At 36.0% G+C, this 23,485-nt stretch overlaps 1 protein-coding gene across 1 annotated transcript; it reads right to left on the minus strand.

Moving 5' to 3' along the window:
* On the minus strand, nt 1-22,447 carry LOC122010218. The gene is made up of 15 exons (XM_042566678.1): nt 22,175-22,447; nt 22,007-22,084; nt 21,758-21,807; nt 21,596-21,649; nt 12,913-12,965; nt 11,809-11,881; nt 9,831-9,889; nt 7,635-7,703; nt 4,767-4,872; nt 4,021-4,091; nt 3,412-3,512; nt 2,039-2,134; nt 1,279-1,346; nt 477-522; nt 1-211 (listed from the first exon to the last, which is right to left on the minus strand). The coding sequence occupies exons 1-15, from the start codon at nt 22,241-22,243 to the stop codon at nt 131-133; spliced, it is 1,074 nt and encodes a 357-aa protein (XP_042422612.1). The 5' UTR covers nt 22,244-22,447; the 3' UTR covers nt 1-130.
* Between the last annotated feature and the right edge of the window lie 1,038 nt (nt 22,448-23,485).

Genomic DNA, 23,485 nt, shown 5'->3' on the forward strand with positions numbered 1-23,485 from the left:
TGTTTAATGTTGGCACAGCCTTTATTTGGCTACCAATAATTATAAACATGGAAGTAGTAGGATGAGTTTGATGCTGGCACATCCTTAATTTCACTACCAATTATCATAAATATGGAACATAGAATTTGTCTCAGCTCTTTTCATGGTAATACTTGCCAATGAGTGTCTCAGAAAATTCTCCAAAAGTAAGAGTTCTGTTTGGTGAGATCAACTGCAATAAGCAATGCAAACTATTCATCAATGAAAGAATGGATGGATAATAACTAGAATAACTAAAAATGTTGATCACTACGTGAGAAGCTTATATTATAGGTGATACAGATGAGAAATGGGAGCTCATTTTGAACTTTAATATTTCCATACTTTCAGAAATAAAAATAAATAAATCAAATGATCTGCAACCCATTCTGTCATCCGTTTTTTTTTCATTTATCCACCCACGAAAATTTTCCTTTATCAATGTGTATAAATCATACCTCTTGGTGATGGCGAATCTCTGCTGGAAACTGAAGTTTCTCATCCCTATAAAAAGGAGAAAAGAAGTATATGACATCGAAGAGAACTAGAATGACATATTCTCTTTTGCATTTTGAACATAAGAAGAGAGGGCAAAAATGAGAAATGAAACAAAGCTTGTCTAGTAATAATTTCACCATGGCATACAGGCCTGTGTGGTGATGGGGTTTTCAACAATTCGGATGAACATTATCTAGAACTCAATTTAACATACTGAAACTAGGATAGTTAATCGCCATGTGATAAATTATCAGTTGGATATACAAAATTCGCATCCAATCATCCAACAAGAATGGAGGCACAGAAGAAGACTATTAGATAAACTAATTAGGTGGACAAATTACAAATATACACATTTATTTGTGGTGAAAGGTTCAGGTTTGCATGCTTAAAGGTATGTGTCTACATAATAACCAGTCTACATTTTCCCAATTTTAGAATGCATTAACTTCTGCATAGGATGATCCACACCAAACTTCTAACGTTGGAATTTGATCATTTTGAACAATTTGTAGCATATGAATAAGTGGCCTTGTGTGTAAAGATATCACTAAAAAAATTGAGTTAGAATGAAATTTGCAGTTCTACAATGAATGATGTAGGTACTAAAAATACTGATCGAGTAAATTAATCAGGCAATACAGATACGCATAATTAATCAGGTATTCTACTCATACTTACATGAGTTCACAAGCAAATAATACTTGAGCAATATTATATACAATATAGATCTTAGTACAATATTACTGTAACAAAATATACCAGTCAGGTTGCAGAAATAATGCAAAGGTTGAGCGTGCCACACCAAGAGCCTTTTCACTGTTAGGTGCCTATCAGATGCAAGAAGGTAGATAGAGGAAAAAAAATCTGAACAAGGAATCTGTATGTTACTCTAAAAATAGCAATTCAAACAAAAAAATAAATTATCTCAAGTACAGCTGCATTTACTTGAAAAAGAGAGAGAGAGAGAGAGAGAGAAATGGATGACTTGAATCCTTTTGCTGGTGAAATGAGTCAAAGCAAGAATGGAACCTCACTCATACTCAATGCAATTTTTTTAAATATATATATTGATAGAATGCATAATAGGCAGCAATGTGGAATCATAAATCACAAGCTTATAATCACAAACTGTACATCCCAAGGAGTATCCATTAATAGTGTATTAGTTGTAACTCATATATTGTTCAAATGCAACTTCAATATGTCATTTGAGAATATTTATATCAAGCAAAAGCATATTGCTAATATATATATAAAAGCAACGCTATTGTCCAAGTATTTGGGTTTGACTCTGGATATTTTTTAGCTATTGGTCTTTGCTATGCAATTAATTGATAATAGGAAGTAATCTTCATGTGTTTTCACATAGCAAGATCCAATCTCAAAAAATAGGGTAGAAAGTGTAGAGCAGTGCCATTTTTAGTTAACATGTAACAGAAAGAAACATTATCTTGGATGACATATAATCAACTTATTTTCTCTCTGCAAAAAAAAAACATACAAGGACTAAATGATGCACCTGTACACAATGTGGAGTAGCACAGAGACATCTTCCTGCAAGTATTTCAGCTGTTTCGCCGATTTGATAAGCTAATTCATCCTCTTCGAAAACAACCTATAGCGTTGAAATAGTAAAATTATCTATTGACCGATACAATTCCCTTTTTGGAATACAAAACTAGTCAAACTGCATATAAGATTTAGAATAGCCTAAAAAAACCTAACCTTAATCAGTAATCATTTGATTTTTTTCTAGATAAGAGCAAGCGTATGAAATATATATTAATACATCTATTCTTAAAGATAGAAATGTGTATGTGTTTAGGTGTAAAATGCCTATGCACGATGCATGAGCAATGCTTTGATTCAAATCTTATAAAGCACATAACATTTTTTATGTGGTTCAAATTGACAATTATATGGTGATTGACATATTTTGAGAATCATGATCACACTTAATGTCAAATTTTAAGAATCTGGCTGTACATGATGATGCCAAGTGAAGCGAATGCCTCGTAATCCAAGTTTGCTTAAGACAATTATAACTTTATAAGTGTCATTTACATTGGGCAAATATCCCAAAACCCCATATCTTGAAAAATGCCAAAACAAGATCCAGATATCTCAAATGATCAAGAAGCCCCCAACCTTTTCTTTGAACTACAAAGCACTCGTGATGTTTCATGAAAACTGTTATGGGTCCCAAAACTGTACTGTTAAATAAATAGATAACTAACAAAAAAAATATTTGTGATTATCAATATATGAATTTTCTTGATTTTAATGTTTCTTGAAATGCTTTGGTCTTTCTAATTACTTTCATATAAATTTCTAGAAGTATATTTTAGAGAAAAAAATTAGTCGCATGTGAGTGATTTTGAAACAAGGGTATTAGGTTTTTCCAAATTCAAGGGCTTTGATGAGGTGATTCCCTCAATAATTCATACAATCGAAAAATCCAAACTTCATTAAGCCAAATTTTGTATTGCACTGAACAACACATGTAGATGTTTTTTTAATACAAATTCCTAGGGTTTAGATAGTGAATAGGGTATATGCATTATGTGTTATATGCTACAACATCCCTTTGAGAAATCTAGCTTTCGATAGTGAATAGGGTTTATGCATCTTAATTTTATCCTCTTTATGCCCATGAACACCTGCCAACCCACCCACCCATCCACACATATATATAGAAGAAATTGTAATGAGTTCAATAAACCCACAAGTGAAGCTATAAGTTTAGTTAATTTTTAATGGAATAGTTAGGACTAAGTTACATGGATATAGTTGTGCTAGTGAATATAGTTGATTGCAAATTGTGCTACAGATTGATCATAACAGTGCGATGTTAGACAAATAAATGTTTATAAGTGTTGAACAAAGAAAAACCTTGACAATTTCATCATTTCGTGTTTTAACATAAAGACCAGCAGCACTATCTGGAGAAGTAATCTTTACCCCATCTCTTGTATACAGGCCACAGGTAAGCCCTACAAGTGTAATTGTTAAATTTCAAAACACAAAGTTCAAAAGCTCTTAATTTGCATATAATTAAGGCATATATGAGTAAACAAGCATGCATTCACCACTGCAACATCTAAAAAGAAACCATGCAGAAACTCATTAGCTTGAAATAACTCAAAACACTGATGCAGGAAAATTTGAGGTATTCACATTACTGAAGACAGTTTTCTGCAGGAAATTAGATTAGGGTTTAAATATCAGAAGAAGAAATTTTTATGACAACAAATTTATAAAGAGTAAATGAGAATGAGTTTAAATGGACTGAGCATTGCTTAACTACTATGGTAACTGACTGATTCCAGATCTACAACTTCATTAAGCAAAAAAACTGATAACTGATAAGTAGAAGAAAACAAACTGTTACGCTGTGTATAAAAAAGAAACGTCATTAATCTAGATTTACTCTAGTGTAATCGATGCCATGATTTATCATTGATTATGAAAAAATGGACCATCTATTATCTCAGTTGTCACCTGTGAGTGAACCATTATCAGTATGCCATCCACACCATGATGATATGGAGCTAATATCATCTCCAGAGTGCCTGTAGCACAGTGAAAGTTATTTTCCTAAAATTTACCTATGAAATAGAAAGGTATTTCAAAAACATGAATCCAACTTGAAGAACAAAGCTAAAGATCCATCCAAATCCTTTTTTTGGGGAAAGGAAAATGTTTATAAAGATATCTCAAAAGAGTACAATCAATACAGTACAATCAAAATCATGCAATTAGGCGCTTACATTCTAAGCACCTACTTCATCGGAGATCCACAAACCGATAGACATGTATCTCGATTTTGTAGAACATCCGACCAACATCCAGCACAAGGTCCTCAAATTAACATCTATTATGGGTTTCCCACAAAACATAAATCAAACAAGAAATAGCTAAGTGTTGCGCCTTCCATCCAAATCCCTTTTATCATGGAAAGTGGATATAGTTTTTTTACATGATATATACCTTCCACTCATGCATAACCAATGCATAAGACACAAGAAAATTTACAAAGATCATAGATGAAGAAAAAGAAAACTCATGACAAACACTCTAGGTTATGATAACTAAAAGTTGAGCAAAAAGCAACCATTACATTTGCATAATACAAAAAAGAGCATAAATAAAAAAATTACAAATACTAAAGAAGAAGAAAAAGAAAGCCCATGATAAACACTCTCAAGTTACGACAACTAAAAGTTCTGTAAAAAGCAACACAATACCTGGAATGTCTTGGAAAGTAGTATAACAAACGACCTTTGTGGCACCTGGACCGTTGAAGCATCTGCTCAAGATTGCCAGCATTGCTATCTTTCATTTTTTTACTTACTAACATTCAAGAGATTATAATCAACATACTTTATAGAGATTCAACATCAATAATGCAAAAAAATGCATGATGCAACCAGATTAACAAGGAAACTATGGAGCGAATTATGATACTATGTGATCAAGTTAATACATTCAAAATTGCCTCCCTCTATATCTGATTATTAAAGATATTGTTTGCACCACAACTCTCATAACAACAGAAGAAAATGCCAAGTGAAAAATTAGAAATTATGACTATGAGCACATGCAATGTCAATCATCACTAAAACACCTGTGATCCAGATTCTAACAACATTGAATTGAAAAAGGAGCGGCAACAATGAAATAAAGCTCACCTTTAACTAGAGAAATGACAAAACATCTGGATGAACATAAAATGTCATAATCTCTCCTCCCCTTCTCCCTCCCTCCCATCAGAGAGGGAGATATGTAAATATTTTGAAAGTTCAATCTAGAATATCAAAATTTCCTAATCTAATAAGGCCATTGTCTATTGAACATAGGTAAAGAACTTTGCTTACAAATGGAAACCCCTTGGATGAACATAAAATGTCATAATCTCTCCTAAAGATTTTGAAAGCTCAATCTAGAGTATCAAAATTTCCTTATCTACGGAGACCATTGTCTATTGAACATAGGTAAAGAAACTTTGCTTACAAATGGAAACCATAAGTGTAAAAATGCTACATGTTTTTCTAATGCCAATGCTGAACTTGGCACAAAAATATTTGCAAAGCTTGAAAGGATGCCACCGTGTCAAAGGGGGAAATGTAAAATTTAAAATGAAAATTGAACTCATAAGAAATAAAGGAAATAATTGTTTATAAGGCTTGAGAAAAACATGGGGTTCTGAGCTATTTAGGCATGCTTCACATACAACATCAAAATCATCAACCTTGCCGTATATAAGATCATTGGCCATTGCTATTTGTTTTCAATACACCTAAACGATTGGATATATAACATGAAGTAACCTTGAATGGAGATAAGTCAGTAAACAAGTAGAATTAACTATACTTTAGTATTGATATAATGCTAGGTAGCAAAGTTATCAAATTGAGGGTCAGTTATATGGATCCTTCTGCGTCATTGGGCTCTATCCCCTAATATATAATCATCTATATTTAAATAAATTTGATCTTGTTTTATTATTACTAACCAAGTCTTTTTTAGTTTTCCTCTTCCTCATTTAATATGCTACCCAAGGTTCATGGTAAACATATAAATAAAATAAATCAAAAAAGTTCTATTTTACTAGAATTTGTAAGAATATCCTATTTAAGACTACAATACTACAACAACAACCAAGCATTATCCCACTAAGTGGGGTCAGTTATATGATTCTTTTATACCATTGAGCTCTATCTCATACTATACATCATCTATATTTAAATAAATTTTATCTTGTTTTATTATTGCTAATCAAATCTTTTTTGGTCTTCCTCTTCTTCGTTTGATATGTTTGTTTGTTATAGTTTCACATCGTCAAACTAGAGCATTTATTGGTTGTCTAAGTACACTGCTCGTACCATCTTAAACGTGTCTCTCGGAGTTTTTCCTCAATAAATACAACTCTGACTTTTTCTCTAATGCTCTCATTTCTTATTCTATCCATCTTCGTATGTCCACACATCCACCTTAACATCCTCATATCTGCAACTCTCATCTTCTGCTCATGTGCTTGAGTCATGCCCAACATTCAACTCCATATAACATAGTGGCATACAACTATTCTAAAGAAGTTGTCTCTATTTGACATCCTCTTAGAAGAAATGATCCAATGGTCCTACCGTTTGTTGAGGATGATGGCTGGGAGGACTTTAGTCAAGACACAAAAAAAGGTCATCGCAGTAGCAACCTCTGATCAAGTAGTTTGTTGTTGAATGTATCTACTAGTGAACCTCGATTGCTAAAGGACTAAAAGTGGAGGCCTCCTGATCAAAGAAGCTCTACGAAGAAGTCAGCCAAGTAGTAGTAGTTTCAGGGATTCAACGTCCTCTAATAAAGTGATATGCTAGTCCACAAAATCTGCCAAGGACAATGCCTGAACACGAAGAAGATTCTGATGAAGATGCAAGCACAGGAAGGAACACCGACAAATGAGACATTTATGACCATGAAAAAGGACATGAGGGTCAGGGACATGCAAACAGTAAACCGTCGAGTACAAAACACAAAGAGGAGTTTTTAAACCATGAATTTACCGTGTCATAATATTTTTAATCGAAGTAAGTTGAATTAACCCAATTCTAGGAATTGAGAAGCGGATTTCAAACTGAATCGGTTTTAATTCTAACTGTATCAGACCGATTCTTGATCTCAACTGATTCAAACATGCAATTTGAATCAAATTGCCTCCAAATTGAATTGAATGGGGCAATACAAACCATGAGTCTTCCGATTATGATAACCGTGCTCAGTAGTTGATACAAATGTACGAATCTTGGCATCTAGTTCCATATAAATGTCCCCATGGCATTTTGAACAATGACAGACAAAATGAAGCACAAATATAAGTATGTAGTTAGTATCTTCGGAATTCAAAAACAATGAAAGTGATCTTCAAGATATGAGTGTAATCTGGATATTGTACAAGCTAATATCCCTACAAAAGGCTCAGCTTTACTTAAAAATCTTTGAAACCCAAAATTGTAAGACAACATCAAGAGTTTGCATCAAATTGAAAAATCCTTCAGTGAATTAGAAGTCCTAGATAGAAGTCCACAGAATAAATTGACTTGGGTTAAAAAAAGCCATACCATACTGATCACAATGATAGGCCAGCATCAACCCAGCCTCCCACATCAACTTCCCAAGAGCTTTAAATGCTACAGTAAAACAATTTTCAAAGTTTTGAGAATATCAGCTTAAATTTTTGCTAGAAAATTGAAGAACCATGTTATAGAAAAGAACAAAAAATTGTCTCGTATCAAGATGACAAGATCTCATTCCAGTTCATCATATTGAAAAGTAAATAATTTATGTCAGAAGATAAAGTTATCATCCAGACTTGCTCGATTCAACCAGGAGTCCAAGATATTTATCCAGTTATCCTATGTGTGCTGCATCATCCTTGATTGCAATATCCTCTCAACTCTACCCATTTGCATTCTGAGCATTGCTCACTCTTAAAAAGATCATTGCTCACATAGAAAATCCTCATCACCAGCTATTCGCTCTTTGCTCTTGTCAGAATACTCCATCAAATTTCACCTTGGTCAAAACAACATGATTGAATTTTGGCACAATCATTGGGTTGAAAATTTTTCCTAAATGCAATTTAATCCATCAAATCACCTCTACCACCTCCCCAAAATGGAACATCTAAGACTCCACACTGCACTCCTTTAAATTGCCTGCATTGTTTTCTTCACTGGTATCCTAGGAGTCAATTAGGTCTTTCATCTATTGTCCGCTTAAGTCCCTGCTAAAGTCAAGTTACTAGCTGGATCATTCTGCACCTAGCTATATGACAAAGATTTCCTTTAAAAAGCTAACATCCCAGTATCCCACCCCTTTGTCCTATACTCATTTCGTGAAACAACATAACACCTATTCTTTCACTAATCCATCACCTTCCTACTTTTCTTGGCCAAGCCCTCATCATTGAGCCCTAAATTATAAAAATGTCTACTTAGTCTGTCTTTTCGTGTGTCTTCTTAGTCTTCCTTGTCTTGTGTGTTGAAAATGGATAATTTTGACTCAGAGCTTAGTTTTCTTAGGCCAACATGGAAGCCCTTATCTAGTGTGCTTAAAACTCTTTGTGCTCTTGTCATAGAACATGATGCAATGCAACAAAATCTTAGTGTTACCCATCATGAATTCTAGCTTGACAATTTATTGTGGTTTTTGACCAGATGACATGAGATCTCATCTGAATTGTTTTTGCTCAAGCTTTACTGCCATTGCTTATGATTCTAGCTAGAGCTGACTTAGTCTATAGATTCATTTGATGCACATGAATACTATCCATTAGTGTCACCCAGGTTAAGTGGGCTGTGTTCGGACATGTGACACAATGTAATCAGTATCTTGAAGAAGTTATGTGATTTGTCTTGTGAACTTATTTGTTTGTCTCATAATCATGTTGTTTTCACTGGTCAATATAGCATATAATTATATGGGCTTTGTCCAGATCAAGCAAATTTTAATTGCCAACCCAAATTACTAACATCTTAGTCACAACGAAAATGGAGGAAAGCAAATAGATGGTGTGGTTTCCAGCTAAACATACAACAACAATTAATTCTTATCCCACTAGGTGGGGTTGGCTAAGTTTCAGGTTAAACATAACAACCAAAATTTCTATGTCATGTGCCTAAGAGGCAGAATAGAGGAAAGCAAATAGATGGTGTGGTTTCCAGCTAAACATACAACAACAACTAATCCTTATCCCACTAGGTGGGGTTGGCTAAGTTTCCAGTTAAACATAACAACCAAAATTTCTATGTCATGTGCCTAAGAGGCAGAATAGAGGCACTATTTGCAATAAATCATGGATAGTAAACAGGCCAGATAAAGATAGGCTAAACTATATGTGGATCTCATCTCAAAAACCATATGGACCTTTCAATATATCAGTAGTGTTGAGGTCCCCTCAAAGACAATAATGTGGACCTTCTATATTTACATAACTATATGTGGATCTCCTCTCAAAAACCATATGGACCTTTCAATATATCAGTAGTGTTGAGGTCCCCTCAAAGACTATTATGTGGACCTTCTAGATTTACATATTACAAAAAGTAGCATCCTGAATGTCAGAGAAAAATACAGGAAGTAGAAATGAAATACTCTGAAGTAGTTTCCACAAGCAAGCATTGTATTCACTGAAGGGATACACAAACCACCAAAAGAAAAGCAAACAAATAAGATGTGGGCAATTGAAAAATAATGCTGATTACATGGAAAGCTACAAGCAGTGAAACAGTAAGTAGCAAGTACTACTTACATACCTACTTCAAGTTCTGGTAATGCATCTGACCATTTATTTGGTCGACAGTATGAAGGGTACCTACAAATAATATAAGAATCATTAATTACATGAGTATATGTGCCCTAATACACTAAGTTATTATCATCACCAAGACAAGTTAGTCCCAACTTTTTGGGGTTAGCTACACTGATCTAATCTCTCAAACTTTATACAACGGCATATAACTAGTGTAATCCAAATCCTTTGAGACATCTTTAATTCCAGTATCTAAGATTTGTTTGGTCTTCTTTTATCCTTCACACCTTTAATTCTAATGGATTCAACTTATCTAATTATAAAATCTAATATTCATCTTTGAATGCATCCATACACTTAGTTATGGGGAGAAAAGAACAAACCTCAAGTCCTATCCGTTTAGGGTTGGATGAACAAAACAGTACACCATATATGGTAAATTGCTAAATGTGGCGTAAACTTTTATTTTATATGTCCCGAATTTACAATTTTAACAACTGTATAGATGAAATTCCTAATTTATAATGGTTATAGTCAATAATTAGTCCACTTGTTATATTCTCTATAGCTTCACTATCCTGGAGATATTACATAGCAAGTACTGAAACGTGAGCAATAGCCATTCAATGGAATGCACTCAACTCCCTTGAAAATTTAGAACATGTAAACTTGAGCTAGACAAATTACATGTCAACCAAAACCTACAAACCTTGCTGTTTACTGAATGATTATTATTTGATGTCGCAACATTAGTCATTTAAGTGGTTCAACTTATTAAAACAATACAAAATTTAATAAGTGGATAATTACTTTATTGGAGCAAAATGTGATATTGCTCACTCCAAGCGGCCTAATATCACTAGCCCCAAGACAAGATACAGGCAGGGGCCTTTTGCCCTAGCGCAGCAGCCCTTTGTATGGGGAAGGTCAGGCACCCAATGAGGTATTTTACACCCGTTAGAAATTGACCCTGAGACTTATTGAAGCAAACTATGCAAGTACCAAATGCGCTAACCTGTGGGGGCAAGTGGATAATTGCTTTATGATTATTGTTGAGGTGGGAATTATTAAAATACTTAATACGAGGAGTGACTGATGGTTCAATGGTTACAAATTAAAAAGTTCATATTGCTTATAAAGGGTGCACAAAGCTCCCGCCAATGCAGGGTTCCGAGGAAAAGTCTATCGTATGCAATCTTATCCTACTTTGCAAAAGGTTGTTTCTATGACTCGAACTCATGATCTCCAGATTACACGGTAGCAACTTTACCGTTGCGCCAAGGCTCCCATTTATATTTCTTAAAATCTGTTTAAGCAATATTGAATCTATCTAAGTAGATACTGCAAGAGAGATGTAAAATCCATTTTCTCATTTTATAACAAACAAGATAATAAAAAAGTTAAGTTATTTTAAATAGGTTGGGTGGATGGGTATTCCATGTACCCTCTCAAATTCCAAAAGATCACTTTAGTACAGGCCAATTTAATAAATCTAAATATGTAAAACAAAAGAAATATAAGTTAAAACAAAAGATTTCCCCTTACTTTCATGCATGGAAGTTTGTAAACAAAGTATCTTATGTAGTACTCAAAGGATGATACACTTGATTAACTTTAGTGAATATATTTCCAACAAAACACAGTGAACTAGTACGTAGCAGCTGTTATGATAAGGACAACATGAGAATAATTCAACCAAATTATGCAGTAAGAAGCAAACCAGCATTTGAGCCAATTTAGAATGGAATATTTGTGCCAATTTAGGCCTTTCAGTAGTCCATATTTGAGCTCAACTATCCCAATAAAATGGACCTTAGAAATTTCGCTATTGTCTATGGCTCTAAGCAATAGATACCTTTTAATTGACAAAAAGTGGAATCTCTCAATTATCTATTTCTAGGTATCCAACATCTTCTATAACCACTAAGAAAAACCAACAGGAAATTATCCAGCAACTGCCAAATTATAGATTTGAATCATACCGGCGTATAGCTACCTCATCAGTTGTAGGAGTGTCTGAAATTGGATTAGCATAAAAAGATCCTTTGAATAAATCTGTGTGAACAGATAAATATCATATTATATCATAAAATCCACTATATTTAAGACATATATATAAAAAAATTCAGATACAAAAAACAAGTGTCGTAGCGATTCTATTTATAATAAATGGTATCAATATACTGCTTGGTCCATATTTGTAACAATCAACCCGGGCTCTTTCGATCAAAATTCTGGCTATTGAAGTTGTTTAAAGATTCTTTTAATCCAAAGATTTATTTTATCTCCTTTTCCTTTCCAAACTCTCTTATACTGGTTGATCCTCTAGATGCACATGCTCAACAATATGATATAAATGCAACAACTATTTAACTATTGAGAAATATTGATGACAGTTTAAACATTGGATCCATAGGTATTATATGTGCTTAAACTCTCATCAATATTTCTCAATATTGATGCAGAAAAACATAATCAGTCAACTGGCTAGGTAGGTGGATGCACATTCTCACTGTCAATGCATAATCAGTCAACTGGACTCAAGCCACATTGCTTGCTCCACGTTGAACAGAAAAACATAGCTTTTGGTTAAAGCCTAATTTTAGTTATGAAATGAAGTGAGTTTTCACAGCACCATGTTTGCAGGAGCCTTTGTTAATTGCTTTAAGTAGAAGGCTAGAAGTCCCTAAAGTCATCTACATATATGATGAGGGAAGGGGTTAGTTGGCTAGGTAGGTTTTGATGTTGTGATGAGAACATTGACTCAGATCTACAAGATTTAGGAATATTGATTACATCTGAGTTTAAACATTGGATCTGTAGGTATTATATGTGCTTAAACTATCATCAATATTTCTCAAGCAATGTGGCTTGAGTCCAGTTGACTGATTATGCATTGACAGTGAAAATGTGCATCGCCCAGTTATAGTGTTGGTACGGCATCATAGTGGTGTTGTAGAAAAGTAAACATGGACCACAGTCAATATTCAAACAGAGATTTAATATATTGTCTAAGTGGACATTACTACAAATATAGGACAAAGATGACAATCTAAATCCTGTAGTGTAGAAGGAAAGGAACACACCTGCTTTACCAGATTCAAGCTTTTCCTTCCCATGGCTCCATCCAAAGTTATATCTACAAAAAGAAAAATAAGGTTATGCTTTGGTAATAAAGAGTTCTCCAAAAAAAAGAATAGTGCCAAAACAGTTTCAAGTCCATGAAATATTTTCACTTGTGATCCTTTACTCTCTCTGACTTTGACATAGAACTTTCATGGTAATTCAATTGCTAATTTTGACCATTTCTAAGGAAAACATCAGTAAACCAATGCTTTCATTGGGAAATTGTCTATTTTCATTTCTTAGAAAATAGAATCTGAAAGTAGAAAAGAAATAACAACAACCATTAACAACCAAATCTTATCCCATTAGGTGGAATCGGCTATATGAATCATTCCACGTCATTGTGTTGTATACCCTTTTATATCATCATCTATATTTAAATAAATTTTAGCTTGTTTTATTGTTGCTAACAAAGTCTTTTTTTTTTTGGCCTTTCTCTCCCTTGTTTGATGTGCGTATGTGTCATAATTTCACATGGCCTAACTAGGACATTTATTGGTCGTCTAAGTATATGTACATGTCATCTTAAACGTGTCTTTCGAAATTTTTCCTCAATAGATGCAACTACGACTCTTTATAATGCTCTCATTCTTTATTTTGTTCATCCTCGTATGTCCACACATCCACCTTAACATCTTCAGCTCTGCAACTTTCATCTTCTGCTTATGCGCTCGAGTCATAACCCAACATTCAGAGTCATATAACATAGCAGATCTAACTATCGTTTTATAGAACTTCCCTTCAAGTTTTAGAGGTACTTTACGATCAAATAAAACACTTGATGATAACCACCATTTCAACCATCCTGCTTGTATTTTATGTAAGACATCGCTCTTAATTCCTCTATCATTTTGCAAAAATGATCCTAAATACTTAAAGCTCTCAGTTCTAGACAACTTGTCATCTCCTAACTTAACAATTGTCTCATTACGTCTAATATTGATAAACTTAAATTCCATATATTATGTCTTTATTACTAAGCTTAAAACTTTTCACTTCTAGTCTTTCTCGCCAAGATTCTAGTTTAGCATTTTATTCCTTCACGTGTCTTATCTATCAAAATAATATCATCTACAAACAACATGTACCATGGTACTGTATCTTGAACGTGTCCAGTAAGTTCGTCCATGATTAGTATAAAAAGATAGGAACTTAGAGCTGATCCTTGATGCAACCCTATCCTTATTGGAAATGTTTCAATTAATCTGCCTGGCATTTTCACTTTGGTCGTTACATCTTCATACATATCCTTAATTAGTTTAATATATGTTATGCTAACACCTGTCTTTTTTAGAATTCTCCATATAATTTTTTGAGGGAACTATCATAAGCTTTTTCTAAGTCAAAGGGGTCGAGCATATATCATATCGCCTGTGTCCTTTTCAAGGCTCAATCTGTCCCAACTTGGACATAGTTGAGCAATATCAATCTCTCCTGCAAAGGGATCAAGCATATATCATATCGTCCATGTCCTTTTTAAGGACCCAAACTGCTCCAACTCGGACATAGTTGAGCATATATCTCAACTGACTTGGACATAGTCAGAGTCGAGATCCTTCCGGCTACGATATCAACCTTTCTCCTATAAAGGCTTTGAGCACATATTGTATCACCCAAGTCCTTTTAAGGGCCCAATTCCCCATTCCCCTAGCTTGAGCATAGTTAGGGTGAGGTAAAAGCCACAACAAAAATCATTAAAATCTTACCAAAATAAAAATCTAGACAAGGAATCAAGGAACCAAAAGTTTCATTATGGGCATGGAGGCCAAGTACAGAAAAGTTATACACAAAGGAAATATTCAGGTGAACTCCACCACGTCTTCTTTGGGGATACTGTCTGAAATCTTGGATAACTTGATGGTTGGTGAAGACTTGTCAGAGGGCAGGTGGCCAAACTCTTATAGTTGCTTCAAGGCGCCATCTACACCATACCGCACCATTCAGGCCAAATGATTGTCGACCATAGAACCTCGAATTTGAGGAATTCCTTCTTCTTAACGGACCCGCACTCTTTTTCGCCAGAATAGTACTCTTGGAGCTCGGTCGTCAAGCATTGATCCGCTTGGGCCTCGAAGATGGCCTGCAGTTCAACCTTGGTGACTTTCAGGGTTTTGTTCTCTACCTGGTTGGTCTTGGCTTCGAAGCAAGTAGTCTCTAGCTCACGAAGTCGAGCCTCAACTTACACTTGGGGATATTTCGCTTCTTGTTGTGCAAACGCCAAGGCCACCCGAAGTTCATTCTCAATTCATGCAAGAGTATCCTCCGCCTCGTTGCGAGTGGATTCCAACTCACACAACTGATCCTCAGCCAGAACTTTGTTGGATCTAGTTTCCTCCTAAGTAGCCGCAAACTCCACCTCCTGAAAGTTAAGCCTCTTTTAGCGGCCTCTAATTCTTCTTTGGTGGCTTTAACCTCCGCTGCAGCCGCCCCAAGTTTGGCCTATTCTTTGCCACCGTGGCTTTCAGCTTCTTTATCTCTTTTCGTTGCCTCTTCTTTCTTGACTCCGACTCCTTAACTTGAGCTTCAAGGGAGTCAATTTGCACTCGTAGTCGACTCACCTCATACTTGGCTTGAATGTTATCCACCGTCTCACTAGCGACAGCTGCTCTGAGTTGACGGATTTTAGATAACGTTGAGGCAAGGTTCTCCTCTAGTTACTTCAAATGGACGAGACTCCCTTGCGACAAAGAAGCTTATATTTTGGAGGCGGTCAATTGAACCTCCAACTGTTCCACATAAGTCTGCATCTCCTAGCGACCTTGCCACAACTCAGGGGGCTGCTGACTAAAAACAACTAGCCCAGGCATGTGGTCAGCACCAGTATTCAAGAGATTGTCGACCAGATTTCTATAGGAAAGGCCCGTTGTCGCTTCGCCATCCGCCCACCGCTTGGCCACAAGGCCAGTGAAAGTCAAGTCCAGTTGGAAGTCTCCTAGGGTTTCTGGTCCTAGGGAGATTCCTATGCCAACAGGGATGGCACCTTCACTCACGATAGGAAGAGAGTGTCGTGTATCATCAGAACGAATCATTAGAGCCAGGTCCGAGAGGGGGGCGCGAGGTGCTAGCACCTAGATCTCCTCACAGGAGGGAGGTTAGGGTTATGGCCTCGAGGGAAATAGGAATGGACGGATGCAAAGAACTTGCGTCTGTTGGATCCCCTATTGTCTCTACAAGCGGAATCGAGACCTAGATAGGCAAATGTGAAAGACCGCCAACAGGCAGAATCCTGACACAAGAATTTTGTGAATTAGGAGGAGACGTCGAGTCCCGTAACAGTAGTGGAGAGGGGTCTCGATCGAATAATCGGCGCCTCTTATGGGTCATCCATAAGGGAGTCATCAAATCCTCGAAGTTTACGGGCTCTGCGTTTGCTGGCACAGGAGGGACGGCTTCTATCAAAACTGGCGCTGGGTAGGGTAAAGCCTCTTCCACCACTACTGGTGTGAGATCAGGAAAAACTTCCCTATTGGTTTCTGCCTCCCTGGTCAGATTGGCAATCTCAAGGCTTCGAGTCTCCAACTCGGCGTCCGACAGCTTTATCGCCTGACCCAAAAAGGCTTTCAACATGGTGGTAGCTACAGCAACAAAGATAAGCTTTCAGTTAGAAATTAAAGTTTAAAGGAGAGAAAAAAGGATTTACCAAAAGGTAATTGAAGGGAGACGGACATAGGGCTTAGCCAAAACATGTGAAGCAACCCCTCCTCCAACAAGGAAGTGTTGTCAAACTTCAAGTCCTATAGTTACTCGGATGCACGGAAATATTCTCGTACCAGGTGATTATCCTTTACAGAGGGGGGTGTCGGCAGGTCACGTTGCCATCAGGTTGGCCAAGACACAGGGTTCCAAAGTCGAATAAAAAAGAACTATGGCTTCCACCCCTTATGCGATGGGGGAAAACCTTTGAGTAGACCATAACCAACTCGGGATGAAAAGAAGAATACTCCATCTTCCATTTTCTTAGGATAAAAGAAGCAATGTAATAGTCGAGCAAACAAAGGGCTAGATACACATGGAATAAGATGACCACTCCGGTTAAGATACGGAATGAATTAGGCCCCAACTGGGACAAAGGGATGTGGAAATATTAAGACACCTCAAAGAAGAAAGTAAGAATAGAAAAGCGGAGTCCGCTTATCAAATGACTTCGAAAGAATGTTACACATCCTGGAGGGGACAATCGGGGTGGTCGTTACCATTGGGAAGTATTAGGACATGGTCAACCAGAATCCCATAAGTAGACCTTATCCGAACTAACGAAGCATTACTAAAGCTAGATTCTAAAGACTGGTACCAAGGAGAAGACAAAGACCCCGCAGCCATCACCAAACCAATACTGGGATGCAGGCGCTGGTAAGGAAAGGGAAGGTCAAAAGATAGGTTGGTAAACCTTTAACAAAGGGAAGATGAGGAACTTACTCAAGGAAAGAAATGCAGAGGATGTGAAGCGAAGACAGAGAAGATCAACATACGCATGAACAAGGGTTACACAGTGAAAACAGTCATCGCAATCTTACTTATAAAGCTGGGAGTCTGATCAGGACCCTTAGATCCAGACCATCTTGAAAAGCGAGAGAGAACATCAACCGTTCGATCAAACACAGATTACGAAAATTCCTAATAATCATTACACAAAGATAGGTGGTCAGTCTTCCTTGCTAAATGATCACCTCACTTAAATGTGATATAACCTCAGAGGCAATGGCGTCTTCCAGGCTTAAAAATCAAAGCTGATAAAGCATGTCCCACATTTAAAGGGCATGACGGCAATTAAAGCGTAGATCTTGTAGAAGAATATACCCCTGATTTGCTCTTTGCCACGTGGCAGAAGAATCAAGAATGAAAGAGAGATGTCCTGCCACATCACATTAGTCCAATCAGTCGGACTTTCACCTCCTTCAACTAAACTTGAGGGGGAGATTATGATAGGGGGTAACAACGAAGGCCACATGGCTAAAAAGATCAAAAGTCTTGCCATAATAGTAGTCAAAGTCAGGGAAGTTGTACTACTGACTTCCAGCTACCGACTCTCAACTCCATGTTACTAACTCTCGACTCCAGGCTACCGACTCTTGGCATCAGATTACAACTCCCGATTCTCGGCTCCAGGCTCCCTCAGACTAAAAACTGAAACCGCCCCAGCTATCAAGAATTAAAACAATGAACCATTATTTTGTAGGGACACGGATAATGCAACCATCATCGCAATAAAAGCGAAAAAAACAGCTATTTACCCAACATAAATGGGTCATAATGGTCATTTATTTAAGGAAACGTGGCTACAATCGCAAGAAACGAGGGGGCATGGGAAGAACGTGGCAGAGAGTCCTGATCCTATAAAAAGTAGTTGACCCTCATGAGTAAAGGTATGCGCACATAATGCATCAAACCCTAATTTTTTGACAACTTCTCCCTCTCCAAAGTCTTACTTAAGCGTCAGAGTGGTTGTGTGGAGAACCCTCTGGCCATCATTCTAACCCACTCCTCTGGGTGTGTTCTTCATCTCAGGTGCTTTAGAAAGGATTCGCGAGATTATGTGGCCTCGTGATCTCCCAAATAGTCAACATCAATGACACCTCACTAGCAAGTTGACCACCAGCATTCTCAGGCAGGATCACTTACAATTTTTACAAATATTTCTATCCCTCTTCCTAACCATAAAAAAGTCAATTTGCAATTTATTATACCCAATTTTGAACGTGATTAAGTGTTCTTTTTTCTTAAAAAACGTATTAACAAGTATAAGATCATATGTTATTGCAAAATTCAATATAGTTTTCCCTTATTCATTTCTTGTTCCAAATCCATAACCCCCATGCACTCTCATATTCCTCATTTTTTACTTTGACATGACAATTTAGATTACCTCCTATTAAAATCATTTCATTTGACGGAATATTTTGTAATACCAAGTCATCCCAAAATCTTGATTGAGTTTCTTCATCTAATCCTACTTGAGGTGCATATACGTTCACAACTTCTTTCGTCATACTATCTTGAGAGCTATAATTCTCTCCCCCTTTCTAATTATCAACTTTTAACAAACTATCTTAAAAAATGTCCACTTTATTTCTTATTTTACTCTTTTCTGTGTATTATAACTTAAAACCTGAGTTTTCTATCATTTTTTATTTCTTAGTCTTTTGTACACGTAATACTAATTCTTCTCTTAATCATCGTATCTACAACCTTTATTGTTTTACCAAGTTCCTATGTTCTATGTTTTAAATCTTAAATTATTAGTCTTCCTATAATGTTTGTTCTTATCCTATCTATGGTGTGAGAACTCTTGCCTATTTAACACTAGGCCCAAGTTCTCATGGAGATGTAGTGGTTTTTGCCGATACGTTACTGTCAGACTCTCCAACGCGAACTCTTACGTATTTAGGATTAGACCCGAATTCTGGAGATATAGCGGTCCTTGCCGAGACGTTACAATCAGACCCTGCAATACGTTCCTTCCAGAGAAGGACCTAGTATTATTACAATAGTTTAATGGATCCATTCATTGAGCATTTGTTATAGTTTAATACTAACTGGTAACCTAACGCAACCCTCCTTCATTCGAGCTTGAACCAACCATGACTGAGTCATAATGGGTGGAGTTTTAGAATATGAAGTAAATTTTTTAGAATTGATATTTTCATACATTTGAATTTATTAGAGATAAATGACATGATAAACATTTATTTAAAAAAAATTAATGAATTTAGTTTAGATAGAGTGGTAAGATAATGACCAAATAATTTTACCAAAAGAAAAGCAAGGCTGAATCAATCTGTCAAAATTGTGTGATTATAATAATCACCCAGAAAAGAGCCCAAAATGCTTATTCCTAAGGATAAGTAGCATCCCAGAAAATGAATAGGTCAGATTCTAACAATTTTATTTCAAATGGTCATTTTAGATATAGGTTAAGTAAAACATTAGATTCTTACCGCCCTTTGTAATTTTCGGCAGTTATGCAACTTGCATCTACAATCAAATAATTAAAATTTGAATAATCTGGTCTTGCTCACCATTGTGGTGTCAACAAAATGTACAACACAACTATCCAATTTCATCCATCATTATTGTGGACAAAGGTAATTTTCCATACAACAACAACAATAACTAAGCCTTATCCTACTAGGTGGGGTCGGCTATATAGATCCTTCTACACTATTAGATTCTATCCCCTACTATATCATCATCTATACTTAAATAAATTTTATCTTATTTTATTGTTGCAAACCAAGTCTTTTTTTTTGTCTTCCTCTTCCTCGTTTGATGTGCACATCATTAATTTTCCATAATCAACAAAATTATGGAACCAACTAGAAGGTGAGACTGACTTTACATTACATGAAGAGAAAATATTGGCGATATCTTAATGCAAAATTTCCTATCCAAAGTGCAATATGAATTACAAAATTTGTTATTCTTTAAAATGCATAAGAAGTTTCACATGAGTAGCAATAAATAGGGTCGTAAATGAACAATTTTCTTGTTAACAAGCTCAATATTCGACTCGATAGGGGTTGATTTATGTTTGTTCACTAGTATAAAATATATCAAACAAACAAGCTCAAATACTAATGAGCTCAGCTCATTAGCATTTATTAACAAAGCTCATCAACAATTTATTATCTATTAACATGTCAAAAGCTAAGGTCTTAACCTAACAGTAAAGTTGCTGCCATGTGGCCTTGAGGTTACAGGTTTGGGTCGCGGAAATAGTCGCTTGCAAAAAATGCAAGGTAAGGCGGTGTACAAACAGAGGCGAAACATGCCCCCTCCTTATAGGGTATATTATCTAGTCCAAATATCAAAGCCCATTATAAATTTTCTAACTAGCCCAATATGTCCTCTTCTCTATAGCAAGACTTCAAATTTAATCCAAATTCCAATAGTTCAAATGTTTTCTAACTAACCCAGATGTTGAATCCACAATAGATGAGTTTGATGAGAAATCTCATAGAGTAAAACACAGTATCAATTAACTTGATTTATTGTATTTCTGGTGCCTTGTATGGTTATTCTCTTTATACTCTTTTAATCTGTTTTTGTCTTTTTGAATTATTGTTTATATTTTGTTGAAATATTATCATTATGATATGAAAGACTTGTTATATAATATGATACATTAATTTTGTTATGAATAAAATTTTTTCATATAAAAAAAATGATGATTTATTTTAAATTGCCCCCCCCCCCCCCGGTTTCGCCCCTGTGTACAAATGATCTAATGTGATTCGACCCTTCTCTGAGACCCCGCATTAGCGGGAGCTTTATGTAATGGGCTGCCATTTTCTTAACATGTCAAAAACTCAATAATAACCTTATCTCCTTATATTTTTATTAACATATATAAAGAATACTCATTTATTTTTTATAATTACAAAATATGTATAATATGTTTAAAAAAAATGAAAACATTATAAGTTTCATTTATTGGAGTTTTATTTTTTACTAAATTATAAGGGCATTAATGTCTAGTTGAGCTCATTAAAAAGCTAAGCTCAGCTTGAGCTTTAAAAGATTCTTCATTAACAAGCTTGAACAGAACCAATATGAAAGTGAACAAGCTTGAACATGGTCGAGTTTAACTCGGCTTGGCTTGTTTACACCCCTAGCAATTGACCCAACAATCAAATTAATCAGTACCTGCTTTCTGGGTCTTCCAGCTCACTTTTCACTTCATCGGGGAGGTTTGCCACTCTAGAAAGAGAAGATAAAGGGAATGACAATTTAGTCCTCATCTAAGTATCTTTGTAGAAAAACGCAAAAGGCAAACAATTGTAATAAGAAATTTCAGGGAAGCTTTGCCTGGGTGCTAACTGTAGAAGTTTCTGACGTAGCAACGGGAAGCCGGGGACCTGCAGCAGTATATCGATGAGGCTCAAAGCCAAAAGGCATATATTTCACAGGTAATAAAAATAGCAAAAATAACAATAACAAGAATAAGAATAAACACTTTGCAACTGAAAAAATAAAGAATCGAACATAGAACATAAGAAAATTGGCATCGTATAGACAGGGAAAAAAAAAGAGAAAGAGATTCGTCATCATACATACATCTGATACCGAGATGATCCCGAGCCCATCTGGCCCAAATCCTTCTTCTATTTTTGCATACAGATCCTTGCCCTTGTCCTGAAACCATTCCCACGAACGCGCCCGTCAAGAGCGACAGCGATGAGATTGAGAAATAACTGAATGGAAATTACTGAGAAGGGAGTTAACTTTGATCTCGGAGTAGGAGATGGTGACTGGCTTGGTCGTCCGAATCGCGCCGGCCGTCTCAGTGGCCATGGAGATCCGGCGCAGAGAACGACGAGCCGACGGAGAACAGGAGGAGGTGCGGCAGAGTAGGTGGGCAGAAGGATGGCGGTGAGCGACGATAGGAGCCGTTCGATCGCTCCCTCTCTCCGGCGGCGTGGAAGCGCTGCGTTGCGTCACGGCACAGAGTGGGCAGACCTCAAAAGGCGGAAAAGGATGCTCAAATAAGAAGGAAATCACGCAACAGTAAGAGGGGAAGAGAAAAATAGGATAGAATTAAAAAAAAAAAAAAAAAAGGAAATGCCAAAAAAAAAATCAAGTTTTGTTTTTCTCGATGATCCGATTCGTTGTCCACTAATTATGAGTCTTTTTAAATTACACGTTAGCTATAAATTTTTAAAATAATAATAATACCTTGGATTAAATTTTTATTTATTCATTTTAAAATAAAAACTATTTTGTTTTTTATCAATCTAAAATATTTTAGATCTTTTAAACTATTTTCATATTATCCAACGGTTCACATGACATAATGTTTTTTTCATTAATAAATTAAATATTATACATTAAAAATATTTTGTTTAAAATAATAATAAATTATTCTTTTTATTCATCCGGAAACTGCTCTTTATAAAACCGTCCGATCCAATGAGATGCTATTTTTTACAAAAGCAACTCTATATGCCCGTGTGGTAAATCGACCGTTACTTTCGAACTAAAAAATTCCAATCCAATTGGACTATTTCTCTCGTCTTTGTATAAATCTCTCTCCTCCATATAAATTAACAGCAACATTGATTTGAAACCAACATTAATACTAATTTGAAACCAACATTAATACTAGTTTGATCAAATGTTGATCTAGTCATCACTACATTGGGGCAACCAGCTCCACGTTGATATTAGTCTTTAAAAATCATCATAATATTCCTGGGGTTATAGTATAACGGTAGGACATTCAGGTTATCACCCAGGAATCTACGGTTCAAGCCCAGTCATGACGAATTTATAGGAATTTTTCTTCCAAATGAGGCACGCAACTAAAAGATGCTGGGCTCCTAGGCTGTCCACTGCGAGCGCTTCCCGATTTACCCCTGGTGGTCAGTGAAAAATTTTCGTAGGGTCGGGTCAGTCACCCCAGGCTCGATGTTATTGATCCCTTGGTGGGCGGCATGAGGGGAGGGGTGAATTGCCCTGCAAAAATAAATTCAACCCTTTCTCGACTTGATTAAGAATACTTGTAATAAAAAAACTAAGAGACTAATTACAGAGACA

This window comes from Zingiber officinale, chromosome 8A, assembly GCF_018446385.1.
Source record: "Zingiber officinale cultivar Zhangliang chromosome 8A, Zo_v1.1, whole genome shotgun sequence".
NCBI classification, from domain to species: domain Eukaryota; kingdom Viridiplantae; phylum Streptophyta; class Magnoliopsida; order Zingiberales; family Zingiberaceae; genus Zingiber; species Zingiber officinale.